The sequence below is a fragment of the Amblyraja radiata genome, chromosome 5, assembly GCF_010909765.2.
Source record: "Amblyraja radiata isolate CabotCenter1 chromosome 5, sAmbRad1.1.pri, whole genome shotgun sequence".
Classification (NCBI taxonomy): Eukaryota; Metazoa; Chordata; class Chondrichthyes; order Rajiformes; family Rajidae; genus Amblyraja; species Amblyraja radiata.
In genome coordinates this window covers 3,581,060-3,603,552 of record NC_045960.1, presented here as the reverse complement: position 1 = coordinate 3,603,552, position 22,493 = coordinate 3,581,060, and the positions used below count along the sequence as shown (strand labels likewise).

General features: G+C 47.1%; 1 protein-coding gene across 2 annotated transcripts; it reads left to right on the top strand.

The window, feature by feature from the left end:
* The first annotated feature begins 2,027 nt into the window (after window positions 1–2,027).
* dlk2 (delta like non-canonical Notch ligand 2) lies at window positions 2,028–22,229 on the top strand. 2 transcript variants are annotated; one of them, XM_033020519.1, is made up of 7 exons: window positions 2,028–2,285; window positions 2,500–2,576; window positions 6,085–6,172; window positions 8,925–8,997; window positions 11,649–11,779; window positions 14,882–15,026; window positions 19,619–22,229. In XM_033020519.1, exons 3-7 carry the CDS (start codon window positions 6,106–6,108, stop codon window positions 20,436–20,438), a joined length of 1,236 nt encoding a protein of 411 aa, XP_032876410.1. In that variant the 5' UTR covers window positions 2,028–2,285; window positions 2,500–2,576; window positions 6,085–6,105; the 3' UTR covers window positions 20,439–22,229. The 2 variants fall into 2 exon arrangements, with proteins under 2 accessions (XP_032876410.1, XP_032876411.1); XM_033020520.1 differs by lacking the exon at window positions 2,500–2,576.
* Window positions 22,230–22,493: the final 264 nt, after the last annotated feature.

The following is a 22,493-nucleotide window of genomic DNA, read 5'->3' as shown; positions in this document are numbered from 1 at the left end:
TTCAAATTCCTGGGCGTGCATATTTCTGAAGATCTTTCCTGGACCCAGCACACTGATGCCCATCAACATCTCTACTTCCTGAGAAGTTTATGGAGATTCGGTATGTCAGAGAGGACTCTCTTGGCATGAGCCCTTGCTGTGCCTATCTTTTCATTGACAATGTTGAGTAGATTGTTCCCCCCCCCTCCAATGTGGATGGAGCCTTCACTCCTGCCCTTGTTTCCTGCCCCCTCTCCACCCCAACAGAACAAGGATAGTTTCCCATCCTCATCTTGCACCCTACCAGTCTCCACTCCAACTCACCGTTCTCCAACATTTCTGACAGCTTCAATGAAGCCCACTGCCAGTCACATTTTACCCAACCCCACTCACGCCCTTTTGCAGAGGAGAGACCACTCTCTCTGTGACCACTTGGTTTGCTCAACCCTCACGATCTACCCCCCCCCCCCCCTCCCTCCCTCCCCAGGCATTTGCAACCACAGAAGATGCAACACCTGTCCCCACACCTCCACCTTTAACCCCAACAGTTCTTCCTGGTGAGACAAAGATTTACTTGCACCTTCTTCAACCACATCTATTGCGTTTGATGCATCTCACCTCTACAACGGTGAGTCCAAGGGTAGATTAGGTGACTGTTTCGCAAAACATTTGGGCTCTGTCCACCAGTGCCAGATGGAAATCCCCGGTTGCTAGTCATTTTAATTCCCCTTCCATTTCCCATACTGGCCTGTCCATTCTCAGCTTCTGAGAAGCAAACTGGAAGAGCAGCATCTCATATTCTGCTTGTGCAGCCTACAACCCAATGGCATGAACAATGAATTCTCCAAAGATGGACACAAAGTGCTGGAGTAACTCAGCGGGCCAGTCAGCATCTCTGGGGAAAAAGGGATTGGTGACGTTTCGGGTCAGAGCCCTTCTTCAGACTCCTTCAGTCGCCCCCCAAGTCCCTCCTCCACCCGCTCATCCCCCACCCATCCCCACTGCAGATTCACAGTTTTTATTTCGCCCCTCCTCTTCCCTAGCAGCCTTTATCCCTCCCTCTGGTTCATTTCACACTCCATCTATCATCCTTATCTGAATCACCTTTTATCTCTTCTACATCCTTGGTTTTTCTCCCCTTCTTCTCTGCCCCCACCTGGCTCACCTGCCGACCGAGCTTGGGGTCCCTGGGTCGGCCAGGTGAGGTGGACAAGTGAGATGCGACGTGTTGAACCTGATCAAGCGGGTGCAGCAGCATCTATGGAGCGAAGGAAATAGGCAACGTTTCGGCCCGAAACGTTACCTATTTCCAGGGTTTCGGCCCGAAACGTTGCCTATTTCCTTCGCTCCATAGATACTGCTGCACCCGCTGAGTTTCTCCAGCATTTTTGTCTACCTCTCCATCCACAAGTCCAACCTCCGCAGTTTTGGGGACAGAGCCTTCTCCAGGGCAGCTCCCAGGCTCTTGAACACCCTCTCCCAACTGATCCGCAATTCCGTGTCCCTCACCATCTTCCAGTCCCGCCTCAAGACCCATCTCTTCACCTCTGCCTATCCTTAGCCCCACGTCCCCCTCCCTTTTCATCTGTGCTTGAATTGCCTCATATTGTGTTTTGAACTGAATTCTGTCTTTAATTTGTGTAGAAACATAGAAACATAGAAATTAGGTGCAGGAGTAGGCCGTTCGGCCCTTCGAGCCTGCACCGCCATTCAATATGATCATGGCTGATCATCCAACTCAGTATCCCGTACCTGCCTTCTCTCCAGTCATGTCTCCAGTACTAGTCATGTCTCTACTATTTATTCCATTCCCTTACATGTTTTTCCTCTACTTGCTAAATTTTTGTAAGGTGTCCTTGAGACTCTTGAAAGGCACCCATAAATAAAATTTATTATTATTATTATTATTACCTTCGATTTTCCAGCATCTGCAGTTCCTTCTTTAAACAGGTATATGGTATCTTGGGGCGATGTCTCACTCGGAGAGGTTTGGCTGCCCCGGGGGAGGTGGAAGCAGAGTCCGTCAGGGTTTCAGGGGGGGGGGGGGACACTGGTTGGGAAGCAGGGAGAATGGTTTGTGGGGTCGATGCTGACACGGGGCAGTGGCGAGGCGAGGTGAGGCTGGGCTCCCCCTCCCGGGCCGTGCGTCGGCCTCTTTAAGGAGATCCGCTGGCCTGACGCCAGGGCTTGACAGCTGGCGTGCTCCTGCTTCTGGCTCCGATCCGATCTGATCGCAGCCGCTCCGGGCGGCTGTGGGAGAAGAGGCGGCGGCGGCGGCCCGAGGGAGCGTGGAGCCGAGGCACGGGGTGAGTGAGGAGCCTGGGACAGGGAGAAGCGGGGAGGGGACTGGCCCCGGGACTAAGCGGGGAGGCGCTCCGGGGATCGGGGCGAGCAGAGCCGGGAGCAGCATTCGGGCTCCTGCTCGCTGCCTCGCCACAACCTCACATGATCGAACACTTCCCAAAGTGGAGAAACTTCCTCGCCATTATTGTGTTTGCAAGTTGTTTTTTCCTTTCACAAAGTTTTCCTGGTTGTGGAAAAGTCCTCGGACTCGACAGAGTGACCGTGCTGGGGGCTGGAGGGAGGTTTCACTGCCGTTCCTCACGCACTCTCGGTGGGTACACGTTGACACCCGCAGCGTGTACAATAGTGTGGCGTTTGGCACACTCAGTGACCGTGCTCTTGTGTGTGACACACTCACCGCGTGTGGACGTGGGGTTAGGATGAGCGCATAGAGTCACACAGCACAGAAACAGCCCCTTCGGCCCTGCATGTCCATGCCGACCATGTTTTCCATCCGCACTAATCCCATTTGCTCGCATTCGGGCAGCTGCAACGTCCTATCTTTTGCCCGTTCAAGCGTAGAAAATAGGTGCAGGAGTAGGCCATTCGGCCCTTCGAGCCTGCACCGCCATTCAATATGAACTTGGCTGATCATCCAACTCAGTATCCTGTACCTGCCTTCTCTCCATACCCCCTGATCCCTTTAGCCACAAGGGCCACATCTAACTCCCTCTTAAATATAGCCAATGAACTGGCCTCAACTACCTTCTGTGGTAGAGAATTCCTCAGATTCACCGCTCTCTGTGTAAAAAGGGTCTTAGACAGTGACTGTATTTAATTCCACCTCCTCTAGCAGGGGGATCCAGATGTGAACCACTGTCACATCTGTTTTTAAACTACATCCTCCCACTTTACACCTATGACCCCTTGTTTTTAATACATTTACCATGAAAATAAATTTCTCACTATCAATTCTATCCGTGTCTCTTTATAATCTTCTATCGGGTCACTTCATCAGCCTCCTTTGCTCCAGGAAAAAAAGACCCCAGTCTATCCAATCATTCTTTCCAAAAGATTTTATAAATACATAAAAAATACATAATACATAGGGTAACTAGAGGGAGAGTGGGACCTCTCAGGAATCAAAGCAGTCACCTCTGTGTGGAGCCACAGGAGATGGCCAAGGTCCTCAATGAGTATTTCTCCTGTATTTACAGAGGAAAAAGACAGTAGGACGGAGGAAATTGGACAGTCACTATAAGTGTCTTAGTTTAGTTTAGTCCCCGCCCATTATCGCTATCCTACATCCACTAGGTACGTCTTTGGAGTGTCGGAGGAAACCGAAGATCTTGGAGAAAACACACGCAGGTCACGGGAAGAACGTACGAACTCCGTACAGACAGCATCCGGAGTCAGGATTGAACCTGGGTCTCCGGCGCTGCATTCGCTGTAAGGCAGCAACTCTACCGCTGCGCCACCGTGATCTTGAGAACAGTCAGTGTTGCCGTCGAAGAAGTACTGAAGGTACTGTCGTGTTTGAAGGTAGACAAATCTCCAGGGGCTGATCAGATATATCCGAGGACATTGCGGGAAGCTAGAGAGGAAATTGCGGGAGCCCTGGTTGAAATTTATGAGTCGTCCTTAAATACAGGAGAGGTGCCGGAAGACTGGAGGGTGGCAAATGTGGTGCCTCTATTCAAGAAGGGCTGCAGGGAAAATGCTGGGAACTATAGGCCGGTGAGCTTAACATCTGTAGTTGGTAAGTTACTGGAGAGTATTCTGAGGGATAGGTTATACAGGCATTTGGATGGGCAAGGGCCGATTAGGGACAGTCAGCATGGTTTTGTACGTGGGAGGTCGTGTCTCACAAATCTGATTGAATTTTTTGAAGACGTGACCAAAAAGGTTGATGAGGGCAGAGCTGTAGATGTTGTGTACATGGACTTTATTAAGGCATTAGACAAAATGTTGCATGGTAGGATGCTCTGGAAGGTTAGATCAAATGGGATTCAAGGAGAGATAGCTGAATGGTTGGCAAATTGGCTCCATGGAAGGAAGCAGAGGGTAATGGTAGAAGGTTGCTTCTTGAACTGGAGGCCTGTGACTAGTGATCTGCCTCAGGGTTTGTCATCTACGTTTGTTTGTCATCTACTGTTTGTCATCTACGTCAATGATTTGGATGAGAATATACAGGGGCAAGATTAGTAAGTTTGATGATGATACAAACGTTAGTGGTTTTGCAGATAGTGAAGATGGGTGTGAACGATTGCAGCAGGATCTGGATCGATTGGCCAGGTGGGCGGAGGAATGGTTGATGGAATTTAATACAGAGAAGTGTGAGGTGTTGCATTTTGGGAAGTCTAACATGGGCAGGACCTACACAGTAAATGGTCGGGCTCTAGGTAGTGTTGTCCAGCATCAGGATCTATGAGTACAGGTGCATGGTTCCTTGAAGGTCGAGTCACAGATAGATAAGGTAGTCAAAAAGGCTTTTGACACTTTGACTTCATCAGTCAGCGTATTGAATATATATATTTGCCCCCCATTATTTTATACACCCTTAAAAGATCATCTCATCCTCCTGTGCTCCAAGGAATAAAGTCCCTGTGTGCCCAACCTCTCCCTGTAGCTTAACCCCTCAGGTCCAGGCAACATCCTCATAAATCTTCTCCGTACTCTTTCCATTTATGGCCTGCTTTCTGTTGCAGAGTGGCCAAGAATGAAGACAATACTCCAAGTACGCCCTCACCAACATCTTGTACAACCGTATCGTAACCTTCCAGCTTGTAAACTCAATTCCCTTCTTCATCACCCTACCTATCAGCGACACCACTTTCAGGGAACTATGCACTTGTACGCCTCGATCCCTCTGGTCGACAATATTCCTCAAGGCCCAACTCTTCACTCTGAATGTCCTGCAAAGCGTTGACTTCCCAAAATGCAACACTTTCTGCTGTGATTTTTGATAGCCCTCTACACTGTCTACAATACTATCTATTTTAGTGCCATCTACAAACTCACTAATCATGCAATCATACAGAGGTATAGACTCGGTGTCGTGTCTACACAGGTTCCAATGTCCTGTCTATTACTGGTCACGGTGGCGCAGCGGTAGAGTTGCTGCCTTACAGCGCTTGCAGCGCCAGACAACCGGGTTCGATCCCGACTACAGGTGCTGTCTGTACGGAGTTTGTACATTCTCCCCGTGACCTGCGTGGGTTTTATCCGAGAGCTTCGGTTTCCTCCCACACTCCAAAGACGTACAGGTTTGTAGGTTAATTGGCTTGGTAAATGTAAAAAATGCCCCTAGTGGGTGTAGGATAGTGTTAATGTGCGGGGATCACTGGTTGGCCTGGACCCAGTTGGCCGAAAGGTCTGTTTCTGTGCTGTATCTCTAAACTAAACTAAATTAGTGATCTAATTGAAATGTACATCATTCTTTAACGACTTGACAAAATAGATGTTGAAGAATTCCCTAGACAGGGATCTAGAGCAAAGGGATTGGCCATTCAGGACTGAAATGAGAGGGAATGTGTTAACCCAGAGGCTGGTGAGCATTCAGAATTCCCTGGTTGAGAGGTCACTGAGTGCATCCAAGGCAGTGGATTGTTATATATGAGAGGAATTCTGGGGCTATGATGTTAATGTGAGAAAGGAGCAAGAGGTGAAGGTCATCTGCGATCCTTCTAAATGATAGAGAAGACATGGGGAAGAACAGACTGTTCCTGCCTCTTGTTCTTATTTCACTGATAGTATTCGGAGACCAGATCGACATGGGTGGAATCGTCACTCAATCTTTTTCTTTGTCTGCTTTTGTTTCAGAGTTTGCTGCACCCAAGAAGGATGGCCACCCTCAGGAAAACCAGCCTGGCGTTGTGGACTCTCTGTTCTCTCTGCACATCCCTCCAAGGTCATTGGTCTTAGTGTTGGGGCTGGCTGCTGGTGCAGTGTGGCTGGAGGGTGGATCCACAGGCATTGGGGGGGGGGGGGGGGTGGGGGGAGTGAGGGTCGGGTTTTCTTGTGAAGAATTTGACACTATGTCCGATATTGGAAGGGTTAGTGACCGCTCACGAACAGTTCCCTGAGGCGTGGGGAGACACAGGCGTAGAGGAAGGAGGCCACTTACACTGTCAGGTTCAATGAGGTTCATGTGATCAATGTAGTCTCTGTGGAATTGCTCTAGGTCTTTGGACAATGTTTCATATGGGATCCTGATCCAGTGTTCAAGTCCATGGGATTTGGGATGAGCTGGCAGATTGGATCTGAAATGGTCTTGATGACAGGGCAAGGGGTGATGGTAGAGGGTTGCTTTTGTGACTGGAAGCCTGTTGTATATGTTAATGTAAATGTTGTTATTGTACCTGCTTCAACTACTTCCACTGGCAGCTCGTTCCACATAGCCATCAGTATGGGAATCGAGGACCAGAGGACATAGGTTCAAGGTGAAGGGGGAAAAGATTTAATAGGAATCCGAGGGGTAACCTTTTGGGTGATGGGTGTATGGAACAAGCTGCCATAGGAGGCTCGGACTAGCCCATTGTTTAAGAAACAGTTAGACAGGTACATGGATAGGACAGGTTTGGAGGGATATGGACCAAACGCAGGCAGGTGGGACTAGTGCAGCTGGGACATTGTTGGGCAGTGTGGGCAAGTTGGGCCGAAGGGCCTGTTTCCACACTGTATCTCTCTATGACTACATGACCCTCTGCTATTAAATATTTCCCCTCTATGACCTTAAACCTATGGTTCTAGATATTGATTCTCCTAATCTGTGAAAAAGACTGTGTGCACTCACCCTTATGGTTTTACACCCCTCTATAAGGTTACACTTCATTCTTGTATGTATTAAGGAATAAACTCCCAGCTTGCCCAACCTCTCCTTATTTCAGGCCTTCAAGTCCTGGCCACATCCTCTTCAATCTTTTTTATCCAGAAGAACTCTTTCCAGTTAAGTGGCACATCTCCTATTGCAGTGGCACCAAAACTGAACACAATGCTTCAAATTGGGCCTTGCCGACATTTTGTACAACTGCACCATTATGCCCCCATTTCTATACAATGCCCTTACTGATGAAGGCCAGCAATGCAGAAACATGACTTGTAAGTTTGTAGGTGATGAGAAAATTGGTGGTGTTGTTGACAGCAAGAAGTCTTTGACTGCAGAATACAATTGATCAGCTGATGTGCTGGGCACAGTGATAGCTAATGGAATTTAACCCGGAACAATGTGGGGGGTGTATGCATGTGGAGTACCTGGGCCAGGCCATACAACATGAATGGTTGGAGTCCAGGGGGTTCTGAGGCACAGTGTTCTTGCTGAAGGCAGTAGCAAAGTGAGATAAGATGATTGAGGAGTGATACAGATGCTTCCCTTAATTTGCATTTAATATAAAAGCTGGGGAGATGCATAAAAGCAGACATTTAAAGGACATTTATACAGGTACCTGGATAGGAAAGGTTTAATGGAAAATGGAGCAAATGCAGTTAAATGGGACTAGCTCAGCTAAAAAAAACCTGATCGGCAAGGTGAAAGTTTGAAGGGCCTGTTTCATGCTGTATTGGGCTATATTTGGACAGGCACTTGAAACACCAAGGCATGTGATGGAATAAGAACTGGAAAATAGGGTCAGTATAGATGGGTGCATGATGGCCAGCACAAAAACAATGGGCCAAAGGGCCTGTTTCAATGCTGATGACTCCTTGGCTCTGTAATTCTAAGCCCTATCATCTCCCTGGTGCCTGAAAATTCCCTCCTTTCCATTAGTCATTTAGCTCCATTCTGAATGCCACATTTTATTTTGTCTCCCAAACTATCCAGGGCCTTACGATGTAAAGCCTAAAAGAGGTTTCTCCTTTCTCGTGCCTTGTTCTTTGGCCAGTTGCGTTCATTCTGTGGTTCTTAATGTTTCTGTGAATGGGAACAGTTTCTCTGAATCTGTTCTTCGTAGCTGAGAACAACCGCAACTTTCCCAGTCCACAGAACGAGGTCCTTTCATTTATAGAGTCTTCACCAGCTCCAGAGAAATGTGGTGAGATTTCAACCCATCATCACCTACATATGAGAACCTGGCAGGGGGTTGCCTGCCCTACAACAAAGAGAGGGCTGCACTGTAGCCTGTGTTGGACAGGCTAGATGCAGGAAGATTGTTCCCGATGTTGGGGAAGTCCAGAACAAGGGCTCACAGGATAAGGGGGAAATCTTATAGGACCGAGATGAGAAAAACATTTTTCACACAGAGAGTGGTGAATCTGTGGAATTCTCTGCCACAGAAGGTAGTTGAGGCCAGTTTATTGGCTATATTTAAGAGGGAGTTAGATGTGGCTAAAGGGATCGAGAGAAGGCAGAGAAGGCAGGTACAGGATACTAAGTTGGATGATCAGCCATGATCATATTGAATGGCGGTGCAGGCTCGAAGGGCTGAATGGCCTACTCCTGCACCTATTGTCTATGTTTCTATGCACAGGGAGACTGGCAGGATGTGTGTTACTTTTCAAGGTAGCTTTGTAGAGGGGAATAGAATAGGAAGAGACTAGTCAGGGTTGGTGCAGCAGTAGGACATCTATATTGGAAATTATTGGGTACAGCAACTGAGAGTTGAGGTGGAATTATCAACTGTCATGATGTATGACTAATGTGTGATTGTCTCTCTCTCTCTCTCTAGGAGTGGAGGTCGTGCCATGTATCCCTGGCTGTAACCTGGCACATGGGCACTGTGAGGAGCCTGGTATTTGCAGGTACCATTGTCAGTGTAAATCACCATTTGGGAAACCTTACAGAAGCAGAAGTCCCATGGGGAGAAGTCTCAACCAAAGCTATATCTTGGCCAGTTGATTGGTGCCAATAAATGGCGTACCCCTTTAAAAGGATGACACTATTAGCCTCTTCCTACATATGACAGTACCACTTGCCCTGCCTCATTGAGGTGACCTGTTCTGTACATGGGGATGCCTTCACTTTCCATCAGGGTGGGGATCAGGCAGTTTTAACCGTGACCTCAGATTCCAATTTCGATTCAGTGATTAAAATGACCAAGACCTCACTAAATTAGATCTGAAAGCCTTGAAGAAATAATGGTTGAGACTGTTGATGCTCATATCATTTGTGCAAAGATATATTTCGGTGCAGAATACAACTAACTGGTCAAACCTGCTCCCCATTCAACGATCATGGCTGGTGTGATCAACCTCAGCTTTATAATCCTAACCAGCTTTGTGAGCTTTCACCCCCTTCTTCAACAACCATCTACCCTCCTCTGTCTTAAAAATAGTCAGAGTCTCTTCTTCCGCTGTCTTTGGAGGAAGGAATTTAGAAAGAGCCGCGCCTCATCTGCCTTAAACGGGCAATCCTTACTTTTAAAGTTGACTAGACCGTTGGGTCCTGTCCCCTCAACGCATGGGGGGGGTTTCGGCATCACACACGCACACTAACCACCCCCCACACACACACACACAAACCCCCCCCCCCTGATATTATATTATTATTAATTTGCTTCTTTTACCCCATCCCCGGCCTTATCCACTCACGCATAGCCCTCAACTGCGCAGGCGCGGCTAGAGAGGGGGGGTGGAGAGGGAGAGGGAGGGGGGTAGAGATTGAAGGGTGGGGGTGGAAGGGGGCCTTGCTCAGCTCCACGCTGCTCTACGACCTGGGTAGGTGCTGCCTCTACCCACTCCCTTTGTGTCCCCTCCCTCTCTACTCCCCTCCCTCTCTGCCCCCCTCCCTCTCTGCCCCCCTCCCTCACTGCCCCCCTCCCTCTCTACTCCCCTCCCTCTCTGCTCCACCCTTCCTTTCTGCCCCCCCTCACTCTCTGCCCCCTCCCCTCCCTCTCTGCTCCACCCTTCCTTTCTGCCCCCCCCCCTCACTCTCTGCCCCCCCCCTCACTCTCTTCCCCTCTCCTCCCCCCTCTCCTCCCCCCTCTCCCCCCCTCCCCTCCCCCCCTCTCCTCCCCCCTCTCCTCCCCCCTCTCCTCCCCCCTCTCCTCTCCCCCATCTCCTCCACCCCTCTCCTCCATCCCCCCTCCCTCCCCCCCCTCCCCTCCCACACATGAAGAGGAGGGAGAGGGATTCCTGGGGGATGATGGGAAATGAGCCGCATTTACGCAGTTGGGGGCTATGGGTGTGTGGTGGAATATTGCATTGGGGAATGGGTTGCGTTGGGGGACCAGGCCTCCCCTGTGACTGGGACCCAACGGGTCCCACTTAGTCTAGTATATATATTAATGGTAAAAGGTTAGGACCCTAGAACCGATCCCTGCAACACATTACTCGTTGGTTTATCCTTGCTTGTATCTTGCCAACTTTCTGACTCCTGTTCGCTGCCAGTATTCTGTCTATACCGATGTCGATCTCATCCACCATGAGTTTATATTTTCCTCAACAACCTTTGATATTGTACTTTATCAAATGCTTTCTGGAAATCCAATGATGGTACATACACCTGTTCACCTTTGGCAACAGTTCTTCTTGTTACGTGCGTTAAGTGATGCCACACGTAGTCTACTATCACTAGTAGACTAGTAGCGCCTTACAGCATAAACTGGTTTGATCCTCAATGCCAGAACCATCTATGTTGACTTTACACATTCTCCCTGTGACCATGAGGGTTTCCTCCAGGTGTCCCAGTTTCCTTCCACATTCCAAAGCCATGGTTGGTGGCTGAATTGCCCCACGTGTGTAGGCCAGAAGTAGAACCTGGGCGGAGATGTTAAGAATGTGGGGAGAATAAAGCATGAGATCATTGTCAGCTTTGTGTAAATTGGTGAATGATGGTTGGCACGGGTTTGATGGGCTGAAGGACCTGTTTCTCTGCTATACTTCTCCTCGACTCTACTTCAAAAAGTTCTAACAGCTGAATGAAAGATGATTTGCTTTTCATGATATCCATGTTGACTCTGCCTGTTTATTTTTATTTTGTGTGTGTGTTCTGCTATGAAGCTTTAATGATAGTGTAGCGCCTTCACGCCCACGTTGGTTTTGTATACAGTCTGTCACCGCTGGCGAATCGCCAACAGCCATTCCGCGCACTAATAGGGCCTTATCTGCACAAGGGTTATGATTGGTGAGAATGTAGGTAAAAGGGGCTTCTGGAGTAAAGGTGACACAAGGTGTCTGGCTCAGCTAAGTGTCGTTTGTTCTTTGCTTTCTGTTTGGGATTCAGTAAATCCTACAATAGCGTTCAACATTTTCCCTACAATAGATGTTAAATTAATGTCTTTCGGTCTCCCTTTTTGATTAAAGGAGTGACATTTGCTTTGTACACTCCAATGGAACTTTCCGTGAATCTAAGGAATGGTTTGGTATTTTATAAGGAATTGTAAAGATATTTATGTTCTCATTTTCTATCTCTCATTCCCTGCCTTGTCCCTCTCTCTCCCCACTCTGGGCAGATGCGACCCTGGATGGGACGGGGAGCTGTGTGAACAGTGTGTCCGATCTCCAGGCTGTGTTCACGGAACCTGCCACCAGCCCTGGCAGTGCAACTGCGAGAGTGGTTGGACTGGAAGATTCTGTGACAAAGGTGAAGTCCAAGTCGACCGAACTGTTGGAATAAATATGATTTTCTGTTCCAGATAAATATGCAGAGCAGCAACAATGGCACTATTAACAGAGTGAAGGATACTGGGACTCAATAACAGGAACTACACCACCTGTTGCAAGGGCCTTGAGAGAGGTGTGAGGTGTCCCGGAGTTGGTGTGTTGGGAAGATTCCAAATATAGATACAGGCCTGGGAATTAAGGGGAGAATGCTATTCAGCCCCTCAAACATGATCAGCCATTTAATAATTGCTGATCTTGCCTGGTGTGGGGAGGTTAGATTAGAAAAACAAGGATGAGAATGATAAAATCTAGGAAGTGCATAACTTGGAGGTAATGTCGGTAACTGGACACAGGGATGAATGTTAATTATAAGGTCTATAGCTTGTACAAGAGGTAGGACGCAACAGGACAGGTCTGTGGGTGGCTTAGTGGGAGCCCGTTCAATCATGTATCTCAATAAAGTTTCCAGTGGTTTTGAACTCAAACTCGCAGTCAGAGCAAACACCTCCATCATCTGGGAGTGAAATTGAATGACTGAGGCTACAGTGGTGGAGGTTGAACAGGCCTCAATCAACCCACTTTAGTAGGTGTTTATTAATGACAAGTTGAAGCATTGGAGCAAAGAAGAGATAGTAAAGGGTTGACACAGCATTGATTGATCCCGATATTAATAACGTGGACCTGTAGCTGAGGGTCTCAGTCTGCAAATTGTGGAGCTGATGTAAACAAATGTCTGTCAACAACGAAACTTGATCCCTCTCAGTAATGCCCCTGTCCCACTTAGGAAACCTGAACGGAAACCTCTGGAGACTTTGCGCCCCACCCAAGGTTTCCGTGCGGTTCCCGGAGGTGGCAGGTGGTTGCCGGAACCTCCGGGAACCGCACGGAAACCTTGGGTGGGGCGCAAAGTCTCCAGAGGTTTCCGTACAGGTTTCCTAAGTGGGACAGGGGCATAACTGGTCATACGAGTTTAATAGTTGTGATTGCCATCTGAGAGTGAGGTGGGCATGGGGGACAAATTTGCAGGGTTATGGTGTCGAGCATTGACCTTTACAAAGTGTTCCCAAATACACAATGGGACAAATGACCACCTGTGTAGGAAGAAACTGCAGAAGCTGGTCTAAACTGAAGATAGACACAAAATGCTGGAGTAACTCAGTGGGACAGGCAGCATCTCTGGAGATAAGGAATGGGTGGCGTTTCAGATGGAGACCCTTCTTCAGACTGACAGCCTTCACTGCTGTGGCCACACATGGTGAAGAAGAATTTGCCGTGCCTCCCTTCTTGGGTTGGAGCAAGGAACATACAAGTTGGGAGGTTGTTACAACTTTACAAAGCACTGGCCAGATCACTCTTGGAGTATTGTCTGTAGTTCTGGTCACCACACTATACGAAGGATGTGTTTGAAATGGACAGAGCACGGAGATTCACCCGGATGTTTCCCGGACTTTAATTGTAAGGAAGAGATTGGATTGGCTTGGCTTTTTTGGAGTGAAGGGGACTGAGAGGTGACCTGATGGCAGTATGTAAGAGTTTGTGTGGCATTGATAGGGGTTAAATAGTAAAGGTGTAAAAGGTACAAGAGGGTCCAAACTAGTAGGCTCGTCTGCAACGTGAGATCACATGAAATCTATGTGCGACCTTTTGAATTGGATACACAATTGGCTTGAAGGTGTGGGTACAGTGTAAGTGTAGTAAGTGTCTTTTCAGACTGGAGGCCTGTAACAAGTGGAGTGCCAGAGGGGTTGGTGCTGTTATTTGTTATTTATATCAACTATTTGGATGTGAATGTGTAAAAGGGAACTGCAGATGCTGGTTTAAACCGAAAATAGACACAAAATGCTGGAGTAACTCAGCGGGACAGGCGGCATCTCTGGAGGGAAGGAATGGGTGACGTTTCGGGTTGAGAAGGGTTTCGACCCGAAACATCACCCATTCCTTCTCTCTAGAGACGCTGCCTGTCCCGCTGAGTTAGTCCAGCTGTTTGTGTTTATTTAGATGTGAATGTAGGAGGCATAGTTGGTGCGTTTACAGATGACATTAAAAGTGGGCGGTAAAGGATATCTGAAATTATAATAGGTTCTTGATCAATTGGCCCAATGGGCTGAGGAATGGCAGATGGGAGTTTAATTAAGATAAATCCAAGGCGTTGCATTTTGTTAAGATAAACCAGGTTGGGACGCATAGTAAATGGTAAGGCCTTAAGTAGTGTCATAGAACTGAAAGATCTATGGGTGCAATTACAGTACATAGTTCCATGAAAGTAGTCAAAGATGGGCACAAAATGCTGGAATAACTCAGTGGGACAGGCAGCAACTCTGGAGAGAAGGAATGGGTGACGTCTTGGGTCGAGACCCTAAGATTTAAACCAGCATCTGCAGTTCTTTCATACACATCTATGAAAGTGGTGATACAGACAGGCAAGGTGGTGAAGAAGGAAATAACATGCTTTCCTTCATTGGTCAGGGTATTGAGAACATGAGTAGGGACATCATGTTCCAGCTGTATAAGACATGATAGGGTCACAGCTAGAACACTGTATATACTTCTGTCTGCCCTGCTGTAGGAATGATGTCCTTAAACTGGGAAGGGTGCAGGAAAGATTTATGAGAATGTTATCAGGCCTGGATGGTTTGAGTTATAAAGAGAGGCTGGAACATTTCTCTGGTGTGCAGACGATCGGAAGGTGATAATAGAGATATATGAATTGAGAGGGGCATAGATTTTTATCTCAGTCTGCTTTGTTGTCACCTTCTCCAAGCTAGCAATGGTCTATTCTACATTTTCCTTGATCTGCATCTCTTCTGATGTTTAACACTTCTTACAATTCCTTATCTCTGTAACTCCCTCTCCCCTGACGCTCAGTGTGAAGAAGGGTCTTGACCCGAAACGTCTCCTATTCCTTCTATCCAGAGATGCTGCCTGTCTTGCTGAGTTACTCCAACACTTAGGGCTTACTTATATAAGGTGGATACCTCAATAATTACTGTGCTGTATTTGATTTTACAATTCCAGCCTAGATTTAGGGTGAAGAAGAGAATTACATGAACGTGTGGAATTATGAACTCTATCCCTCTTGCAGATATTCACCTGTGCAGCCACCAGACTCCCTGTGAGAACGCTGGCCAATGTTTCGATGATGGGAACGGTGATTACTGGTGTACCTGCCCTGAAGGGTTCTTTGGGAAAAACTGTGAGCTGCAGGCTGGTCCCTGCACCAAAGCTCGGTAAGGAACTCCCTTTAACACAATGGAGGACATTCTAGTCTCTAAAGGGGAGAGAGCATGAAGGTGTGGTACTGAAAGCAGTTACGATAGCGCCATTGAGGAGACTTTTAGCTAGACACATGGTTATGCAGGGAATGGAGGGATGTGGATCATATGCAGGCAGAAGGGATGTTTAATTTGCCATCATGTTCAGCGTAGACATGGTGGGTTGAAAAGCCTGTTCCTGTGCTATAGAACTCTGTTATTAGAGGCATCAGGGTGATTGAAAGTGGTGAAATATAGTGAAATTATGAAAGAATATTGTGAAAGAACAGTGGGTAAAACATCTTGGCTTTATAAAATAGATAGAGTGCAAAGCAGGAATGCTATTTCATTGTTTTCAAAAGTATGATAAAACACTGTTCAATTCACTCTCTATAGAAGAGACATGAGGATCCCAGGGTGTAAGAAAGAGTTAGCAGGTTGCAGGGACGAAGGATTTCATGACATGGTTGGATTGGAGAAACTGGGATGTCCATGGAGCAAAGACAATAGACAATAGGTGCAGGAGTAGGCCATACGGCCCTTCGAGCCAGCACCGCCATTCAATGTGATCATGGCTGATCATCCCCAATCAGTACCCCGTTCCTGCCTTCTCCCCATATCACCCGACTCTGCTATTTTTAAGAGCCCTATCTAGCTCTCTCTTGAAAGTATCCAGAGAACTGGCCACCACCGCCGTCTGAGGCAGAGAATTCCACAGACTCACCACTCTCTGTGAGAAAAAGTGTTTCCTCCTCTCCGTTCCAAATGGCTTACCCCTTATTCTTAAACTGCGGCCCTGGTTCTGGACTCCCCCAACATCGGGAACATGTTTCCTGCCTCCACCGTGTCCAAACTCTTAACAATCTTATATGTTTCAATAAGATACCTCTCATCCTTCTAAATTCCAGAGTATACAAGCCCAGCCGCTCCATTCTCTCAGCATATGACAGTCCCGCCATCCCGGGAATTAACCTTGTGAACCTACGCTGCACTCCTTCAATAGCAAGAATGTCCTTCCTCAAATTAGGGGACCAAAACTGCACACAATACTCCAGGTGTGGTCTCACTAGGGCTCTGTACAACTGCAGAGGGACCTCTTTGCTCCTATACTCGACTCCTCTTGTTATAAAGGCCAACATGCCATTCGCTTTCTTCACTTCCTGCTGTACCTGCATGCTTACTTTCATAGACTGTTGAATAAGGACCCCCAGATCACGCTGTACTTCCCCTTTTTCCAACTTGACGCCATTTAGATAGTAATCTGCCTTCCCATTTTTGCTACCAAAGTGGATAACCTCACATTTCTCCACATTAAACGTCATCTGCCATGCATCTGCCAACTCCCCCAACCTGTCCAAGTCATCCTGCATTCTCATAGCATCCTCCTCACAGTTCACACTGCTACCCAGCTTTGTGTCATCTGCAAATTTGCTAATATTACTTTGAATCCCTTCATCCAAATCATTGATGTATATTGTAAATAGCTGCGGTCCCAGCACGGAGCCTTGCGGTACCCCACTAGTCACTGCCTGCCATTCTGAAAGGGACCCGTTAATCCCTACTCTTTGTTTCCTGTCTGCCAACCACTTCTCTATCCATGTCAGCACTCTACCCCCAATACCATGTGCCCTAATTTTTCCCACTAATCTCCTATGTGGGATCTTATCAAATGCTTTCGGAAAGTCCAGGTACACTACATCCACTGGCTCTCCCTTGTCCATTTTCCTAGTTACATCTTCAAAAAATTCCAGAAGATTAGTCAAGCATGATTTCCCCTTTGTAAATCCATGCTGACTCGGACCGATCCTGTTACTGCTATCCAAATGTGCGGCTATTTCATCTTTTATAATTGACTCCAGCAGCTTCCCCACCACCGATGTCAGGCTAACTGGTCTATAATTCCCTGTTTTCTCTCTCCCGCCTTTCTTAAAAAGTGGGATAACATTAGCTACCCTCCAATCCACAGGAACTGATCCTGAGTCTTTTGAACATTGGAAAATTATCACCAATGCATCCATGATTTCAAGAGCCACTTCCTTAAGTACCCTGGGATGCAGACCATCAGGCCCTGGGGATTTATCAGCCTTCAGTCCCATCAGTCTATCCAACACCATTTCCTGCCTAATGTGGATTTCCTTCAGTTCCTCCGTCACCCCAGACCCTCTGGCCACTACTATATCAGGAAGTTTGTTTGTGTCCTCCTTAGTGAAGACAGATCCAAAGTACCTGTTCAACTCATCTGCCATTTCCTTGTTTCCCATAATAAATTCACCTTTTTCGGTCTTCAAGGGTCCAACTTTGGTCTTAACTAATTTTTTCCTCTTCACATACCTAAAGAAGCTTTTACTATCCTGCTTTATATTCTTGGCTAGCTCACCTACGTACCTCATCTTTTCTCCCCGTATTGTCTTTTTAGTTATCTTCTGTTGCTCTTTAAACATTACCCAATCCTCTTGCTTCCCGCTCATCTTTGCTACATTGTACTACTTCTCTTTTATTTTTATACTGTCCCTGACGTCCCTTGTCAGCCCTTACTGCCCCTTACTCCCCTTGGAATCTTTCTTCCTCTTTGGAATGAGCTGATCCTGCACCTTTTGTATTATTTCTAGAAACACCTGCCATTTTTGTTCCACTGTCATCCCTGCTAGTGTATCTTTCCAGTCATCTTTGGCCAGCTCCTCCCTCATGGCCCCATAGTCCCCTTTATTCAACTGCAACACTGACACCTCCGATCTACCCTTCTCTCTCTCCAATTGTAGATGAAACTTGACCATGTTATGGTCACTGCCTCCTAATGGCTCATTAACCTCGAGGTCCTTTATCAAATCCGGTTCATTACATAACACTAAATCCAGAATTGCCTTCTCCCTGGTAGGCTCCAATACAAGCTGCTCTAAGAATCCATCACAAAGGCACTCTACAAAGTCCCTTTCTTGGGGTCCAGTACCAACCTAATTTTCCCAGTCTACCTGCATGTTGAAATCTCCCATAACAACCACAGCATTACCTTTACTACATGCCAATTTTAACTCCTGATTCAACTTGCGCCCTATATCCAGGCTACCGTTTGGGGGCCTGTAGATTAGTCCCATTGGGGTCTTTTTACCCTTACAATTCCTTAGTTCTATCCATACTGACTCCACATCTCCTGTTACAATGTCACACCTTGCAAGGGACTGAATTTAATTCCTCACCAACAGGGCAACCCCACCTCCTCTGCCCACCTGTCTGTCTTTTCGATAGGAGGTATACCCTTGAATATTCAGTTCCCAGCCCTGGCCCTCTTACAGCCATGTCTCAGTAATTCCCACAATATCATACTTGCCAGTTTCTAACTCAGCCTCAAGCTCGTCCACTTTATTCCTTATACTTCGCGCATTAATATACAGCACTTTGACCTCTGTATTCACTTCCCCTCTCGCACCGCTCGCAATTGGCCCTGACCTTACTCTGTTGTCCCTTCTTGAGCTTTCCTTCCCATTAATTCGAGAATCTTTTGTAATTTTTCATGTAGTCACTTCCTCTTCAACTCCATCTTTATACTCCCAATTTGTCAATCCCTCCCCCCCACTATTTAGTTTAAACACGCACGTGTAGCCCTAGCAAACCTGCCTGCCAGAATGTCAGTCCCCCTCCAGTTAAGGTGTAACCCGTCCCTTTTGTACAGGTCACCTCCGAACCCAGAAGATATCCCAGTGGTCTAGTGGTCTAAAAGAAGTTTTATAGGATATATATTTGTGATGAGTGTGAGACTGTGAATGGATTAGCCAGGTTAACGGGGAGAAACGAATCACATCAGTAGGTGGTTCAAAGACCAGGGAACACAGATTGCAAATGATGCATGAAAGAGATAGAAAGATAGAAAATAGGTGTAGGAGTAGGCCATTCGGCCCTTCGAGCCTGCACCGCCATTCAATATGATCATGGCTGATCATCCAACTCAGTGTCCTGTACCTGCCTTCTCTCCATACCCCCTGATCCCATTAGCCACAAGGGCCACATCTAACTCCCTCTTAAATATAGCCAATGAACTGGCCTCAACTACCTTCTGTGGCAGAGAATTCCACAGATTCACCACTCTCTGTGTGAAAAATGTTTTTCTCATCTCGGTCCTAAAATATTTCCCCCTTATCCTTAAAATGTGACCCCTTGTTCTGGACTTCCCCAACATCGGGAACAATCTTCCTGCATCTAGCCTGTCCAACCCCTTAAGAATTTTGTAAGATTCTATAAGATCCCCCCTCAATCTTCTAAATTCTAGCGAGTACAAGCCGAGTCTATCCAGTCTTTCTTCATATGAAAGTCCTGACATCCCAGGAATATGGATTTTATTTTACATGCTGAATGGTTAACCTTCAGACCACTGCTTGGAAGGTGATGCGAACAATCAGGCCTTTTACAAGGGAGTTGGAAAGCATCAATAATTTAACTAAGTGGAATGTCTAAGTTGATCACGGGACTCCCGCAGCCAGGAGTAGACCTTGCCCCCTCCGCTTTGACTGGGGTAAGTGAAAGCATCTTTGTCTCCATGACCAGTCTGGGTAATTCTGTTCCTTTCTGCATTACAGGTCTCCGTGCAGGAATGGTGGAATGTGCTGGGATGCAAATGGATTTGCCGCCACCCTTGTGTGCCGATGCCTGGCAGGATTTGTGGGCTCTCGTTGTGAGACGGATGTTGATGACTGCCTGATGCGACCGTGTGCCAATGGGGCCACGTGCCATGACGCGGTCAACCGCTTCAACTGCCAGTGCCCCGCTGGCTTTGAAGGGCGCTTCTGCACTGTCAACCAGGACGACTGTGCCAGCCAGCCCTGCCAGAATGGTGGCAGGTGTTATGATCGCGTTGCCGACTTCGACTGTGTTTGCTCTGAGGGCTATTCTGGAAAAACCTGCTCCGATTCCACACGGAATCGCAATGAAGAGTCTGCAACCAAAGCAACACCGGTTGAAAGCTTTCGTGAAAATACTTACAACGTTATAAGTGTGACCGACCTCCAGCCGTGGCACAGTCACCCGCAACTAATTGGTGCCAACGGTGCCAGGAGATGGGCTCAGGATGACTCTTCCAATGGTGTCGATGGTGGCAGATTGGGAAATGGGAAGACACGACTGAAGGTAGCAGTGAAGGAAGTGACAGCAGACAGCCGGGCAGCTGTAACGCAGCAGCAGCTTGTGTGGCTGAGCACCTTCGGCACTCTGACGCTGCTGCTGGCTTTGGCCACTGTTGTTGTGGTGTTAAGGTATCGGTCGGGTCATTGCTGCAACAGTCACCACCTCAAATGTTTGCGGCAGCAGGAGGGGCCAGCCCCCGAGGAGGACAGCAACATCACTTTTCTACGTACAACAAGTCCCCAACCTAGGAAAGATCTCTACCTAGACCCAATCTAATGGGCCAACAGCCAAGGGCAGCATCGGCCACAGAGTCGATGTCAATCTTTTAACCTTCATCCCAAACTCTCAATGTTTTTGCATCCTTGGGTGAGATTAAAGCATTTACATTTAGGATGGCTTCAACTTAAGACTCTCTTACCCTGAGCTGAGTTGAGGAAAGTGGATGGGTGTGGAAGCTTCATCTGGAGGTCAAAATAATGGAAGCGGTGAATCCAGCAGAAGACTTGTATTCAACAGAGAAATGCCCCAAGAGTTCCACCTTCACCGAGATGGAAATCAGCACAGGGAGTGTTACTGAGGGGATTATTTGTCCAAGAGCCGTTATGAATTTTGTGTACATGAGATGATTTGTGACTGAAGTATGTGGAATGCACTCTGTATGGATCAAATCTGTGGAACTGATGCCAGGGCTTCATTAATAACTTCTGATTCACCCTCAATGTTGCTCGGGCCTCAGCGGCAACATTTCTGTACGCGCATACTGTGTCAACTATGCTGGGAATGACCATCAATAGTTAAATCTGAAAATGGACCAGCTATACAGCTCTAGGTATTACAATAATCATGTGTATCTTGGTTTCTGACCTGTCTTTTATACAACAGAATCATATCTCCAATGATGAGGGATGTCTCTGTGTCTGCCTGTGTTTTGGCTGCTGTGTGTGTTAGAAGTTCAGAACCTCACCACTAATCCTCTCTTAGGAGAGGAAGATATGCCAGGGAACCTCACAGAATCCTTAATCGTGAGAATCTTCAGAAAAGCAGTCAAATCAGCCTGCTGTGAAAACAGATGGATCATCAATGCAGAATCCTCAACAGCCTTTAGCCACTCCCCGGATGGCAATGTGAATTCCAGACGTCCACAGGCCTGCTGGACATACTGTTACACAACACTGAAACAGGCCCTTCGGCCCACCCTGTCCATGCCGGGCATCACATGCCGACCTTTACTCATCCCATTTTCACGCACTTAACCACAACATTCAATGCCATTTAGAACTCATCAAAATACTTTTCAAGTGTTGTGAAAATACCAGCTATCAGATCACAAATATCTTCAGGGATTAAACTTTTTTCCCCCTCAAATCCCCTTCAAATCTACCAGTATCTGTAATCTACCCCTGGTTATATTTTGTTCAGGGGAAATGTTTCTGACTATCCACCCTGTCTCTGCATCATAATTTTGTACACCTCCATCAGGTTTCCCTGCTGTCCCCTCTGCTGCAAGGAGACCAGCCAGTCCAGTCTTCCTCAGAGCTGAAATTCTCCCTGTGAGAGTGGAGCTCATCGACAAAACGAATGGGAATTTAACCTACGCTTTCACTCCAGAGGCAAAGTCAGCTCCAATCTCTGGCACCAAGCGATTGTAAGCACCCTTGCCTGGGTAAAAGGGTTCAAATTAAACTAATTTGGTGCATAGAGGTGTTTGGTGGTAGCATAAATGCATGTCCTTTGTCCCAGGGAACAGTGGATTTAAATCCTCCCAGAAGCATTGCAGTGAGCGGTGCATTTACAATCCTGGAAGCTATTCAGAGATCTCACACCATGAGCGGTCACTGTAACTGGATACACTACTGATGCAGTTGCTATACCTCCTTTACTGGGCATTTTGTCATTACTACACATCTTTCTCCGGGTAATATTTAATGTTTTGTATTTCATTCTCTTGTAGATAATTTATTTTGAGCACTGTTATAATGTGAAAATGAAATGTTTGGATTTTGACTATTTTTGATACTTGGGGTTTTTGTCCTTAAAGATTTGAATAAAGAAATTATTTGCACCGAAGATTACATTGCAAACCCACTGTGTACAATCTGCCCAACTGCTTCCTAAAGCCTTGCAGTGCCCATTGGCGGACTCTGGTCAGGGTCCTACATTGCACTGGAATAAAAGGTGCCGCAGAATTAACTAGCCATGACCTCTGGGCAAACAGGACAAAACATGTCTTCTCTCCTACCTAGACATGCGATCTCTTGTGAGGAGGCGGTAGACAAAAGAAACGAGGATGAAGGCTGAAAAATCCTCTCTAACTCCCTCAGGTGGTTCAGA